At 38.5% G+C, this 15,998-nt stretch overlaps 1 protein-coding gene across 5 annotated transcripts; it reads left to right on the forward strand.

Annotated features, from left to right (window-relative positions):
- The first annotated feature begins 313 nt into the window (after positions 1-313).
- On the forward strand, positions 314-4,814 carry isl2b (ISL LIM homeobox 2b). 5 transcript variants are annotated; one of them, XM_010891233.2, is made up of 6 exons: positions 314-480; positions 916-1,105; positions 1,599-1,861; positions 2,841-3,136; positions 3,590-3,757; positions 4,071-4,814. In XM_010891233.2, the coding sequence occupies exons 1-6, from the start codon at positions 423-425 to the stop codon at positions 4,185-4,187; spliced, it is 1,092 nt and encodes a 363-aa protein (XP_010889535.1). In that variant the 5' UTR covers positions 314-422; the 3' UTR covers positions 4,188-4,814. The 5 variants fall into 5 exon arrangements, with proteins under 5 accessions (XP_010889535.1, XP_010889537.1, XP_010889536.1 ...); XM_010891235.2 differs by having other exon boundaries at positions 2,841-3,124; XM_010891234.2 differs by having other exon boundaries at positions 2,844-3,136.
- The last annotated feature ends 11,184 nt before the right edge of the window (positions 4,815-15,998 follow it).

Raw genomic sequence — 15,998 nt, forward strand, 5'->3', positions numbered from 1 at the left:
AAATAGTACACATTTTAAAAATAATGATCAGCCAATGTCAGGAATTATTGCTATGCTAAAGAAGGTAAGATTTTTTTTTTCTAATCCTAAAATCCGTATACAAATACAAACATTGCTTTACAATAAATAACTATTATTTGAAGTTACATTGACATTTTTGATTACTTAAAATCTTAAAAATCTCAAGAGACATTATGTGACTGAAAGTGGGAATATGTTGGAACGAATGGATGACCAGTTCACGCGTGACGTCAGAACGCGTGTGGGACACTGCTGCGCCTCTACCCCAGGCCGTCCCACAGTCCGGACTGAAGTTATCAGACATCCCGGCACGGGCCGCTCACCTCCTTCTTACTCTCCTCTCACACTCCGTTTTCTAACTTAATTTCTGCATTTTATCGCAATCCCCTCATCATTCCTGTATGGTGGATATTATTTTCAACTCTTCTTTCTTGGGTGATATGGGGGATCATTCCAAAAGTAAGTTTAATTTTGAGCACTTATTTTCTTCACCAATAGAATTCAAATATATTTTTTTTTATCGCAATCAGTATTTTATAAATGCGTGTGCCTAAATATAATACATTTGTATCGTCATTTGTTGTTTTGAGATAGGTGTAATTTAGATTTTTAATTTATTTTAGATTGATTTCAGAACGATTGAGTTTAATTTCAGAACTGATTTAAGTCATTGGCATATTTTGAAGTGAGGAACTTTCGCAGAATGATTTCTCGTTTTGTTACACAAGACCAAATGTTGCCCAGCCTGCAAAAGTGCATTCTGAAGAGCATGCACTGTCAGATTTAGACAAATTATGACGGCTTGTGGATCTTCAAAAGTGTGCTAACTTGTAAAGCACTATTTACATGTGGCCGAGCAGTTACAATACGGTTACAATGCTGTGCTCTCTGCAGAGAAGCCCGGATTTGCGATGTGTGTAGGCTGTGGAAGTCAGATACATGACCAGTACATACTGAGAGTGTCCCCGGACCTGGAGTGGCACGCTGCTTGCCTGAAGTGTGCAGAATGCAGCCAGTACCTGGATGAGACATGCACTTGCTTCGTCCGAGACGGAAAAACCTATTGCAAAAGAGATTATGTAAGGTAGGGATTGACATTCTTTGGAATATTTTTGTAGATTTGTTATTGTTAGAATGTATTTTGTTTCATATAAACACTAAACAAAAGGTAAAAACTAGAGAAATGTAAATTCATAAACAAGTAGGCAACTTGACTGAGTCTGGAAATGAGCTGTTCGCTGTATAAATAACCAATTGATTCCTTGGAAATGCATTCTAGTCTACAAGGTAACATTTGAGCCAGTAAAAAATATTTGGAACTTTTAAAATAATTGTCTTAGGGTGCTAAAAATGTTGTTCTAGTTCAACGCAGAAAGGGCCGCATTTCCAGAATTACAACATTCGTTCAAAATAACAATTATCCAATGATATTTCGCTAAACATACCACAATAACATATGCATCTGATTTTGACGTTTTAAGTATGATTGGTTAGATAGTTTAAAATAAAAAACAAATTAGACACTCTAAAATGTATCGTTTAATTATATACCTTTGTGTTTCATTAATTTATTGCAGGTTATTCGGAATAAAATGTGCAAAATGCAACCTTGGATTCAGCAGCAGCGATTTGGTGATGCGAGCCAGGGACAACGTGTACCACATCGAGTGTTTCAGGTGTTCGGTGTGCAGCAGACAGCTTCTGCCGGGGGATGAGTTCTCTCTTCGGGATGAGGAGCTGCTCTGCAGGGCGGACCACAGCTTACTAATGGACCGGAGCTCCGCCGGAAGTCCCATCAGCCCCGGACATATCCACTCCAACAGATCGCTACACTTAGCAGGTCAGTTTCACATCCCAAACAACACCATCTGACTTTTGAAATGATAAAAATGTGTCTACATGCACAATAACAACAACAACAACAACAATAATAATAGCCTACTACCCTTACTCCTACCAGTACTAAATACTAGTACTAAATACTAGTACAACAATATTAATAATTTCAATACATAATATTAACAATAAGTGGTAATATTCATAATAATATGGACACAATCATAGTAACTACATATGATAATATTCGTTGTGTTATTAATGTTCATCTTTATATGCTGAAGATTATTATTTAGGCCTACATACTTTTTTTTTTTTAAATATAACGATTTATAGATTCCAGGAAATGTAACTATACAAACACAGCTGTAGAAGACAATAAGCTGTAAGTGTATTATGCAGGCTTTATACAGACTTTTTTTAAAAACATAGCTTTTACTTTTATTAATTGTTTGAAATAAAAGTGAAATTAGGATATCGATATACTTAATTTTAATGATTATACTTAATGTTGTTGACCCAGTAACACAAATATAATAACTCATACTAACTTCAACGGTTATGTTAATCATTACTTTATGGCATTATCTGGATCATATGGATCACAGAAAATAACATCTTACAGATCCACTTGTAATGGTGCAAATTAAATAATTACTATAGTGAAAAACGTTACCAAGTATGACAAATATAGCATGCTTTCGAAATAACATTTTCTTTGGGGCCCAAAATAATATTCAGCATCCGTGAAGTTTTTTTTATGTTGTAGATCAAATTGAATATGTATGGATTGATTTAAAAATGTTTAGGGTTGTAATTATATTACACCAATAACACTTGTTAAAAAAAAGAATTTGCATAGCATAGTGAACAATTTAATGAAAAATGCACACACTTTATTATCAATAATAGTTATAATAATACATTATTCAAACTTTTAGTGAGTTTCTTTTTTTATGAAATGTAATTTCGCCTCTCTTCAGCAGAGCCGGTGACAGTGCGGGCACCGCATAGAAACCACGTCCACAAGCAGTCAGAGAAGACAACACGAGTGCGAACGGTTTTGAACGAGAAGCAGCTCCACACGTTACGGACGTGCTACAACGCCAATCCGCGGCCAGATGCGCTAATGAAGGAACAACTGGTGGAAATGACCGGCCTCAGCCCAAGGGTTATTCGAGTTTGGTTCCAGAATAAAAGATGCAAAGACAAAAAGAGATCTATTCTCATGAAGCAACTTCAGCAGCAGCAACACAGTGATAAGACTGTAAGCATCTTCGTAAGTTAATCTCGGAAACCTTTTTTATACTTCTACGTTCTCTTCATGTTTGGTTCATCTTTGAATCCTTACATTTTTGCGATAGTTGAGGTAGGGAATAGACTCTGTCAGCAAAGAACTACTTGTGGCCAAATGTTTTCCTCATAAAGGCAAAGCATGATCATGCCTTCTCGCTCCTGCATTGCTATTTCGTTTCTCTGGAATGATTTGACCAGTGCCACACTTGAATAACCCTTGGTCCGAGGCCGGTCATTTCCACAAGCTGTTCTTTCATTATTGTTTTTCTGTAACCTCTATGTCAATAAATAATGAATCAATAATTACATTTTGCATGACCTGTATTGGAAATCAAAGTCAGAAATACATTCTGCAATCTGATTTGTGAATTAATGGTTTTCTTCCTCTACTAAAGTGTAAATTTAATTAGGATTTCCTATTCTAATCTCCAATTAGAATCTGCAGGGGCTCACAGGTACGCCTCTGGTGGCTGGAAGCCCTATCAGACACGACAACACTGTGCAGGGCAACCCGGTGGAGGTGCAGACCTACCAGCCGCCTTGGAAGGCCCTCAGCGAGTTCGCGCTGCAGAGTGATCTGGACCAGCCGGCCTTTCAACAACTGGTAAGATTGGTGGTGACACACTGGCATACTATACTTAGTAGCATGCAAAGCGTTCGTGTAATTACGCATGAACACACAGACTTAACACAAACCAACTCGCACACACACCAGTGCTTGAACGAGCGCGCGCGCGCACGCAATTCTTAATTCAGATGAGAACAAGGTTTTCTAGTTATTTTTTTAATTTATGTAATCAATCTAAATTGTAAGGAAATAGGCCAGAGGTATTATTTTTAATGCAATACAAAACAAATAATAGAATGAAAGCCTGAACTGAGATTTGTTTTGACATCACCGTATTTGCACGTTCTAGGTGTCTTTCTCGGAATCGGGTTCACTGGGAAACTCCTCTGGCAGCGACGTGACTTCTTTGTCATCGCAGTTACCCGACACCCCTAACAGTATGGTACCCAGTCCCGTGGAGACGTGAAACCGGGTTCCCAGGCTCAGTGCCCGGTCCCAGGCCTAGCATGTTCCCGTCCAGATCCCCGGTCCCCTGCATGTGACCAGCTCATCACAGCGCCCAAAAGACGGAAGGTTTCGGAAATGAGAAAGTGACATATTCTGAATTTTTATCAATCACCTAACGGCACTATTAAGCAACATGAACGAAGGCCCTTCTCGAGACTCAGTTCAGCCTTTTGGAGGATATCAGTGACAAAACAAAAACAGAACTTGGTTGCTTTAACTGAGTTCGAATGAAGATGCTCGTGATGGATTTACAAAACGAATCCCCTCCATATTACATTGGAGCCATTTGATGTTGAACCAGATGGACATTCTGCAATTTATTGTGAAAATATTGTGTCTTTGTTTCTTTACGTGACCTTTGATACATTTATTTCGTTATCGAGTCAAGTGGCTCATGTGTTTGTCTTAATAAGCAGCATGATTTTCCGAAGATTACATAAAACAGATTATTGTTGTTAATATTTTATCTCAATGGGTAGAGGTTGTTTGAGCCTCTTGAACAAAAGTAAGTTATTGTTATTTATTGTCAGGACATCGATTCATAAAGGAATTAATAACTGATCAAAATAAAACTGTTAAATCATAATGTCTAAGGAAAAGTCTTTGCAAAGCCTTCTGGAATTTTGCCAGTCCATGCCTAATCAAACTGACCGGTGGTTATTTGATCTATTTAGACTTCAAAACATTCACCTATAAATACCTATTCCCAAAACTAAGCTTCATGCGTAAAAGAAAATCTCTTTCTCCAACTTCTAAAACCCACAAATGAAAAGTTTACATTACAGAACGTATCCAGAATAATTATCTTAAAAAATATATGTTTATGATCAGCATTTATCACAGAATATTAAGTCCTAATTAAGCCAATTAATAATGCGATACAAAATTCTTGTTTAAATCGAAAATTATCCAATACTGAGGGCCCATTAGGAAAACATTTGCAAAATTATTTGTGTTGAATCGTATGACTATAATCCGGCTGATCTGATAGTTCTAATGATTTGTGGGTAAAGATTATGATGATGTTATTGTAATGGTTTGGCTAAACGGCTATTCGAACCATTTTAACTTATATTTGAGAATTAAAACTTCAGAGTGTGGAATGTAGTCTATAGTCGACCATCGTTGTAGCAATAGAACACTCAATTTGGTTATCATAGCCTACACCGTCCTTAACATAGACCTAATTGTTTCTCTAACGCTAGGAGATTGAAATTCAGGTGGAATTGCTTCTGGTCATTTGCTTTCTTGGTCTGAATTTTTGTTGTGATCAATCCAGTTTCACTGGTTAAGTCACAAGTCTAGACAGCCATTATAAGGATCGGCGGCGTCTTATCTGAGCTTGGCATCACCTGCAAACGATAGGCTACAATGAATGAAGCCACAACAAACCTATTTTGCTCTTTGAAAAGAGCGAGTTTAGGGGGGGGGGGTGATCGGCTCGTAAACCCACCCTGATCTGGTCGCAGTTTATTTTCATTCCACTTAGTCAATTGCTTTATTACGCATTGGTCAGACGTCCCAGGAATTACTTTTAACCGTGTGTGTTCTTTACCCGGCTACATAGAAAAGAAAAAATATCTACCTGGACGCAACTAGCCAACATTAAACTGACGCACCAACACAATCTACCTAATAGAAACAAATAAAGAAAGGAAGAAAAAAAATTCACGGTTTGTAATGGCTGGCTGTGAATGTTTATGTGGGTGTAAATCATTATCATAAATGTCTGTCCAGTGGGTCAAAATAGATACATTAAGAGATCTCTATATCTTGTCTTCTTTTTTCTTTCTTTAGTTTGTTAGGCCTATCGTAATCCAACTGAAAGATGGGCTAGGCATGCATCTAAATCGGATGTTTGAATTACAATGGTTAGATAATAGATGTGTAATTGAGCTGTTTAAAAGACTCAGCAGGATAACAGGAGATAACGAAACACGTTGGTTCATCTCGCCTGGAGTGGATAGTTTCAAAAGAGAATGCATTCAATAAAAAATAAATAAAATAAGTTTTCCTTTATTCCGAAATTCTATGGAAAATAATTTCAGTCATATAAACACCAGATGAATGGGATTTGATTTATATTCTGAAATAAGTGTATATAGCCCAACATTTTTGAAAACTATATTCAATGCTATTGGAATATAGGCTACTTCTAACACAATCGAATAAACAAAGACAATTGGTAAAATCAACACTTGAACTTTATGAAACCTTATTGACGTATTAATAAAACATTTGACCTATTTAATTGCAGATTGCAGGCTGTAGCAAAAAGTGCACAAAATGATGATTTGTTTCATTAGATTTCATTGATTGTTATCTAACAACAAGGAAATATTGAATAATGTGTAATCATGTTTTATTTTAATAATAATAATAAACATAATAGCCATGGAATAATCACACAAACGTAACCAGAATTCACAATCACTGGAGAACGCAAATTCATGTTAAATGCAAACCAATGCATGTTAAATCAACACCAATGCATGTTAAATGCTTCTTAAGATGCAGTCCGTGTCTTTTAGCCACAGGCTTATATACATGAATATGTAAGAAAATATAAAATCTCAATAATGCACCCAAAGCGAAATGGACTTGCAAAAATGTAATTCCGTGAAAACGAATTGTTAAAATAAAATATTCCAATCGATTTATGCATGTAAAAAGTATACAATGACCGAATAAGTTAAGATAGTGAATATAGTCACATCCTGCCTCTTGCGCTATCAGTTGTTTATCTTTTATCCACTAAATCTAATAGCGGTGTCTACCAGTTGCGTTAAACCAGAACGAAAACAAACACTGGTGATCCCGGCTTGCCTGAGCGTTCGGATCACATATATGCACTTACACTCATGAACAACACACACAAACTCATGCAGTCTCTCTCTCTCGCTCTCTCTCTCTCACACACACACACACATACGCACACACGCACGCAGACAGAGTGAGAGAAAGATAGAGGAAATACATGTTGGTCTAGTAATGTACACCAGAGACACTCCAGAATTTCCACATTAGAATAATAAATGGCCTAAACCGAACGACAACGCATATTCTGTGCTAGTTCTGTCAACCCATGAATTGACACCATTCATTCAGAAAATGAATATCTATTTAATGATTATGAATTATTTGAATAATGTCAATCCATTCATTCAGCCTTATTTATTTGCTTTACTTGACACTTTCAGAGTAGATGCAATCTAGATATTATTGACTCATATCATGTCTGTTTGAGAAAAATGCCACTGTTTGCCTGCCAGCGGACTAGGTCTAAAAACAACACAGGCACATTTAGTTGCTACCTGGTCACTCAGTGCAACTGGACTCTATTTAAGGGCATTGAACCAGATCATAAATGATTGAATAAGACCAAACAATTTACATAAGTCAAGGTGTGAGGCTACACTCTATTCGTCTGGACGCTGTGAAATAGAATATCAGGTCCAGCGAGTATAGTCCCCGTCCCATCCGCGCCCATTGAATGCGCAGTCACTGAGGTCAACTCGGTCACTGAGGCCCCGCCATATTCAGACAGGCGAGGAATGACCGGCTAAGGTCTTGCGTGCACAGGGTGCTCTGTATTTACTAAGCAAGGTCCATGTAGTGGTACGAAAACTCACCAATGTGCCACCCAGAGAATGGCCAAATTAGTTCGAAATATATATTGATTTCGCTTATATGAACCAAATAGCCCAAAACAAACAAATTATACCAATTTTGGATTCACATAAAATCCCCATTCTTTATTCAGGGTTTATTTAAGGTAAATTTGAATAGTACACATTCGTAGATGTGCGCTGGGAGAAGGGAGGATAACATATTGCATCGTTTTTTGTTTCAAGCCTTTCCTAAACCTTATCTTTTAATCAGTCAGAAAAGAATACCTAACTGACCCATACCTTTATTAGTACAAATGAATCATGCGCATTTAGTTTTTGTTTCTGATCCACAGAGTTGAAGTAGCCCAACATCGCAATAAACTATATGTTTTTCTCCCATGTTAACACATCGGATCCTGAAGTAAATTTAAGTGTTACATTTAGAAGTGAATTTGTGATATCTAGTAGGAAAATAATAAGGGTTTACATCAAGTTTAACTGAAATGTGTCAGTTACCACTGATGCAATCCATGCACAGAAATTAGAAAGTCAGTTGGACCATAACTAATAAATTACATACAGTATAGATGCTTTTATACAAAAAACGAATATGTTCTATTACACAACTAAAGCTAAATGTTATTTTGACTCCATCTGTCAACAAATCAACACCAGAATATAATTCGCACTTGCTTTGTTTTACCCATGCAATGCTTGTCAGGTCTCTAAAATACGAAAAATAAAGACCAATTAATCTTAGATGTGTAATGACCAATTTTACTTCCAGTGACAAGAATTTAATCATCTATACTCTTAGGTTACAGGGATAATGAAAGGGTGCTGTGTGTGTGTGTGTGTGCGTGTCAACATCTCTGTGTAATACTGGGTACTTGTGCTCTATCGATCTGTGGGAATGGATGCTCCTTTTATGGGAAAGTGACACCATGAAGTAAATATACAGATATTGTCAACCTTAAGAGCATTGAAGAGGACGCCTGGGCCACATATGGATATTTTTCAATAGGATAATAACCGCAGTACAAATGTATGAAGTGGCTTGTCTTCTGAAATTATTTCGTTATTGTGTTGTGATGAAACCATTAATAAATTAGCCTTTATTTAGTATATAGTGGACACTATATAGTAATATGTATATACAGTACATACAGTATATACACAGCATGTATTATTATATATGCATATACTATATGTACATATTATTGCATAATGAAGCCAACATTTTCCATAGTGACATTATGAAATATTTCTGTATTACATTTATTTGTAATATGGTATAAATAGCAAGAGGATTGTGCCATGCGATGTGGAACATATCACATTCACCTACTGTAAATCATGTAATATAGTGGTATCTTACTGTGGATGACCTACAATGGTGTTATCCTACTGTGTATGAATTAGATCCTACCGTAGAATAGCTCATGTTCATGTTACTGTTACAGTGAGACTAGGAAAAAGGACAGTCCAGTATGAGCCAAGACGCAGGTCAACAAAGCACAACTAGCCAACTGTGTGTATATGTTTACACGTGTATGCACGCATACGCACATCTCTGCATTTGTGTGTGTGCGCGTGTGTGTGTGTGTGTGTGTGTATGTACAGCACGGCGAGCTGCTGGCCAGACTGCATGGGATAACCTGGAACACACACAGAGCACAGTTAGTCACTCCAGTCCCACCGCCGACAGTGTCAGAGCATCGTAAATCACCCTGCCCCACCCAGGCATAAATCTAACACAAAACAACACACAATCGCCCATTAAGGGGAGAAATAAAGGTCAAAACCACCCACTCAACAATTATTTGCTATAAAACACTATGAAGGTTTACCGGTGTTACCTCCCTTTCCACTGAACCAAGCAGTTGGGAAATAGATACAGATATATTCACCTGTCTTTACTGCGAGACAATCAGGCATTGAGGACGAGTCACTCAGTCAGGTAAAAACACACTGCATTAAAGATAATGGTAGGTTAGAAACACTAGTAGGCTTAATCATGTCGGGGGTTGGGTTGAATTTAATGTCAATACAGGACATGTTTTTGACATTTTAAATGTTGTAGTGGTTCACCAGAAATGGAATTCACCAGAATCTCAATACCTCGACTGAAAAGGTATGGATTAAATCATCGCCTTGTATGGGATGGCTTGCCTCCACTGTACAGTAATAGCCCAGTTGAGGACAAGACAGCTGGGAGTGGAGAGCTGATTCTGAGGGGTTTGTCTCCGCAAACCATGGTGGCCCCCTTCTCCCACAGATACCACAGTGCTATCGCCACTTTAACAAATGAGGCAATACCATTAATGGAACCCAGCCTTAGTGGGGCTGAGCAGCTGATATGTTGCTCCAATCCACCAGGTCCCCGCTGTCCATCCCCTCCATCCGTCCATCACGCCATTATGGCTCGGCCAAGCAATATTAAAATCCAATCACTACTCAGATAGTTTGATTAAGGAGAGAAGAAGACGACGGGAACAATACAAAATGTAAAAGAAGCCAGGAGGTCTGGTGACACTTCAGAGCTGCTTCTCAATAGCACCGTCCTCCTAAAATAGTGCACTACATTTGACAGAAACCCTGTGGGCCCTGGTCAAACTCAGTGCACTAAAAAAGCAATAGGTTGCCATTTGGGACTCAACTTGTCTGTCGGCCTGAACTGTTGTTGGATCTCCCTAGAGGCTGGGGTCGAGTCCAGGGCATGCTGTGGTCACAAGAATGAACGGAAGGTATATAAACTCTTTGGTCAGATCAGTAAATTGTGGCTGGGAAAAAGGCACTACACTACACTATTACATTTGCTCAGTTCGATTCACTGACATGACCTCCAGAGTATTTATCTACAGTACCTTCCTCTGTGAAGTGACTATAGCATCCTACTCACAGGTACAGACTAACCCAGAGCCAGAGAGCAGAGTAGCAGGGCACAGCCCAAATTGGAACCATAAGGCCCGGGTGAAGCTTCTCTACTATGGCGACATAAATTATGGGGATTTACAAGATTTTTAAAACACTTTTAACAATACCCTTTTAATGCGTTCTCTGTTTAATAATGCACTTTAGGGTTTAAGAGCGTGATAAACAAACCAATAATTCACTTTTTTTTATCATCTGGAAGGTGAAGCCCTTCTGGACTAGGTTCTACAGCAGCGTTCAAAGGCTCTGTCCAAACAGTGCAGAATTAAATAAAGACTTATCTTAAGATGCTTTGAAAGAGGTTTAAAACAACGCAGCTGATCTCTGTCTATTTCTCATAACAGTGAAATTGAGACAAATGTTGAAGCAAAGCAAGAATACATGGACAAGAAGTTCAAGTTAGGGTTAGTCAAAGACAAACTGCTATGTGGCTGTGTTTTAAGCCAGTTTTCAAATTATATATTTAGTAAAGCAAATTAATTTGATTCTTATTTTGATTCATTTATTTATTTGTTTTATTGTCATATAAAAATTACAACTTTTGATATTGCTCTATAAACAGAATATTATCATCTTCTAAAAATTATGAATGGAACTCCGGGAATGTCACCTCTACTATCTACGATATCCCTCCCTCCTCTCTCACTTTTATCATATGTGATCTGGCTATTCTCACAGTAGCGTTCGGTTCTGTTTGAGAAGGCACCATGAAGCTTCACAGAATGAATCAATGATTCTCCTCTCTGCCAAGATTCTTAAAGAGGACCTGGCAACATAGGCTTTTCATAAATCTAAAATGAAATTCCTAGAAAATAAATCTTTTAGCAGGACATTTAACATAATAATCCATAAATTCATTCAGAAGGTAACGGGTATGACAGCGGGTAGGACAGCTGATGTCCGTGTTAAAGGAAGATCTTGGAACCAAAAGCCCACAACTGCCTGACCACCGTTGCCACAAATCACCAAGCCATCATATGTAATACTCTACCAGCCTGTGCCTAAAGGAGCATCAATCAGCCAAACAGATTGTTCTTTCTCAAGTGTGATTACTAGTTTACTATACTTGTGAGTACCAAAAGTCCTCCAAAGTACAGCAATCTATGGACAATACGTTGAAGTGGGAACATTTGGCAGGGCCACAAACATAAAATAGTCTATTTTAGACTTACGGGTGATTGGCTCGGGATATGGTTAGAATTAGGTGTTAGGGTTGTATTTAGTGTTTTGTGTTTGGGATACAGATAAACAACATCAGGGCAGCCAATGTCTCCAAACTGGCTCCAAACTTTGGCCATTTACAAAGCAACAGTGATAAATTAAACATTCTATACTGCAAGCAAAAGCATCACATTGGCAGGGTAATTTAGTCAATGTTAGTCCTAGTTGCCAAGTTTCCCATTGCCATTGGAAGTTGGAAGTTAAAGCATGAGAGCATCACAAATCCACAACCAAAATTCACAGTTGGTATATTTTTGTATGACTATTGCTAATTTTACACCAAACCCACATCTGGTGTTTGTTACCAAAAAGCTACATTTGAGTCACATTGGACCACAGAACGTGATTCCAATCAAAGTTCCAATGACATTTCACAAACTCCAGGGGCTTCAGTTTGTGGTTTGGTGACAGTAGAGGCTTTCTTCTGGCAACCCTTCCAAATAACCTGCTGGCATAGAGGTGGGGTTTAACTATAGTTTTTGTGGCTCGGTGACCCCATGATGTAACCAACTTTTCTAGTTCTCCAATCCTTAGATATTTTTGTGCCACTTGATGAACACCCGCCTCACTGTGCATGGGGCCAAAATACACTGTATGTCCAAAAATATGCGGAATGTTTAGCTGGAGGATTACACCATGAAGAGGGAGGTTTACTCGTTGAATTCCAATGTTTCAGCCAGACCCATTGCCCACAGTTGCATAAAATCCAGCACTTAGCCATGAAATCTTCATAGCCAAACATTGGCAGACCAATGGGTTGTACTGAAAAGCTCAATGACTTTAAACACTATCATAAGATGCCTCATTTGCCAAAAGGCAGTTCATGAAATTTCTGCCCTACTAGATCTGCCCCAGTCAACTCTAAGTTCTATAATTGTGAAGTGGAAGCATCTAGGAGCAACATCCCAGCCACGAAGTGGTAGACCACGCAAACTCACAGAGCGGGACTGCCGAGTACTGAAGCACATTCCTTCCATCTACTGCATCTCTCACCAGAGTTCCAAACTGCCTCTGGAAGTAACATCAGCACAAGAACTGTGTTTTGAGAACTTCACAAAATGGATTTCCATTGCCGAGCAGCTGTAAGGAGGCATCACATCAACACGCGCATTGCCAAGTGTCAGCTGGTGTGGTGTGAAGTATGCCAACACTGGACTCTGGAGCACGTGTTCTCTGGAGTGAGTAATCACACTTCAGAATCTATCAGTCTGATGGATGTATGTGGGTGTGGCGGATGCCAGGAGAACGCTACATATGGAATGCATAGTGCCTACTGAAAAGTTTGGCGGAGGAGGGATAATGGACTGGGGCTGTGTTTCAGGGTTTAGGCTCCTAAGTTCCAGTGAAGGGTCACCTACAGGATACATTTTAGATAATTGGGTGCTTCCAACAATCCAAAATGTTGTCGAAGGCCTTTCCAGAAGAGTAGCAGCCATTATAGCTCTGAAGGGGGGGCAACTCCATATTAATGCTGATGGTTTTGGAATGGGATGTCCAACAAACCCATATACTGTAGCTGTGATGGCAAGGTGTCTCTCTGGCCTTTCTCAAAGTTGATGAATGACGAAGGGAGCTTAGTCTGCATGTCACCTCATATTTGTACCCCAGTTAAACAAGATCTCATGGATGACCACTTAAGAGTTTCTAAAGATTCAGATTCAGAAAAAGTTACATTAAATAGATTTTGTTCATAAGATTTTCACATTTTTTTCTTCCCTTGAACAATTTTCACTCAGTAAAAGGTTAGAGTCATATGATATTGTGAGAGTAAGATCAAGCTGATAAACACCAGTAAAAAAAATCCCTCATAAGGGCACAGTAAATATTATATATATATAAACTTGGCATCAGCTTAACTGGCATCTCAGCTTCTATAGCATTTTAGTCACTGACATTAGTTTCAAAAGTTTCATTAAAGAACAATGTGTAGTCAAGGCAAGAGACACATCCCTGCAGGAGCATTCATCAGCCCGAATTATATTCTCATTCATTTATATAAGCCCCACCGTGTCACAAACGAATGGCATTCTCACCCATTTATATAAGCCCCACCGTGTCACAAATGCAGTCATGGGCTTATTGTCTTTTGCCTTAAAACCGGTGATAGGCTTTGCATTGATCCAACATTAAGAACTGAGACTTTCCTCTGAGACTACCTATATTGTCTTGCACTCTGGGAACTGGTAGGTGATCATGAATAGTTGTTTTTTTAACTCCTTGTAATCTATTCACAGCCGTAGACCAACAAATATTTTCTTTACACAAACGACTGGGGATGCATACGGCACCCAACTCAGTGCCATCAGATAACGTAAATAAGAATTAATTTCTCATTTTTACAGCTTGGGCGAAGACAGATAGGTGTGTGCAAATGGTTTGGTATCTTACAGCAAAATACTCAGCTTTAGCTGCCCGATTTTCCCCAAGTGTCCCATGTCATTTTTTTTGTTGGAAAAAGAGTCTGATTCCTCCCTTAGCATCGGCTAGCTATCTGTTGTTGATGTTTGTTGAGGTGAATCAGGTTGACAGCTGGGTCCCATGATCCCCTTAGATTATTCTTTACCTGAACTTGATTTACAGTGGCTGAATGTTTTGGAGAGGACCCCTTTTGTATTGTTGCAAGATAGACTGCCTGTACCTGCTGCACAGTGCCAATGATAGTTATTCCTATCAACATGATGTCATGGCCTGTGGAGTAATATGTGATTAAACATTTGTTTCTCAGTTTCACTATGGTATCACAGAACTCAAGGCCTTCAGGCCACTGGGGGATTTACATCAGGTTTAAAATAAAATAAAAATCCTTCTATCTAAACAGTACCTACACATGATATTTAGCTTGGATTGATGTGTGTTTTAAAAAATCTATTCTCTCTTTCGTACTTCTGACCACGTGGTCATGCTTTGTTCAGCATTCACTATATTTACATCTCTTTCTAGGTTAGATAAAGCCATGCCCAGAGTCTTGTTGAGCTGTTCTCTGTCCCTGAGCTATGACTGTTTCACTTCAATTTTGTTCATCACCTGTTCAATTAGATTTCAGCCAAAGATGGTATAAGAAAAATGTCTGACTCCCAAAACCAGCACTGGGATCTTCATCCAGCACTAGATCTTTATTAGCTTCCTATGAATCTAAAGATTTCTGTCCACTCATTGTAAGGCTGTTGGCTGTTAGCGGCCACTGTCAGTATGTCAGAGCATCAATCGCCCCAGAATAATTTCTCAGTCTCACATTCAGTACATGTTCATTTTTCCATTGTTCATCTATAATGCAAACTTGGGAGTCCGTATCCCACCGTCTTGAACTCTTCGGCGGTATGTAGCAGTAAACAAGATGCTGTTTGCCTTCTAATGCAGTCCCACTGTTATTAGTGAAAGTCAAACAAATTAAATCATTTAGAAGGGAAACACTATGGATTCATGGTTTTACAATTTATTCGAGAAACAATGCACATGCAACAACCTGGCATACTTTCTGTGTCTTTTGGGGTAACTTATCGCAGTTGCATGCTTTTGTATACGACACAACTAATAACAACATTAACACTGTAAAATTATTTACAGGAATACCATCAGGCAATAACCAAGTCACCATTCCCCTGAAGAAGGGAACACAGAACCCAACACGTGGAAGGTGGTGGTATGGTACAGCAACCACATGCTAAGATGACCAGCAGAGCAGCACTGAGAGAGCACTCTGACCCGCTTAAAGAGACCGCCATATTAGATAAGGAAATCTTGAGACTGTGGTAGAAGCAATCCCAAAGTCATCTGACACATTGCTAAGCCAATGCCCACTAAGGTTCCCTTGCTGAACTAGCTGTGCTTCATTTAATCATGGTAAATTGCCTTATCTTGAGATTAATCTTTGATTAATTGGAATTTTAGAATATGTTAAAATTTGGTGTCAAAAACACACTTTTCTTTTCAAAAAGGATTATGTTAAAGACACACTCCGTTTTATTGTATACTATGGACAGGGATTTTCTAAGTCAGTTCATTAG

Source organism: Esox lucius, chromosome 2, assembly GCF_011004845.1.
Source record: "Esox lucius isolate fEsoLuc1 chromosome 2, fEsoLuc1.pri, whole genome shotgun sequence".
Taxonomy (NCBI): Eukaryota; Metazoa; Chordata; class Actinopteri; order Esociformes; family Esocidae; genus Esox; species Esox lucius.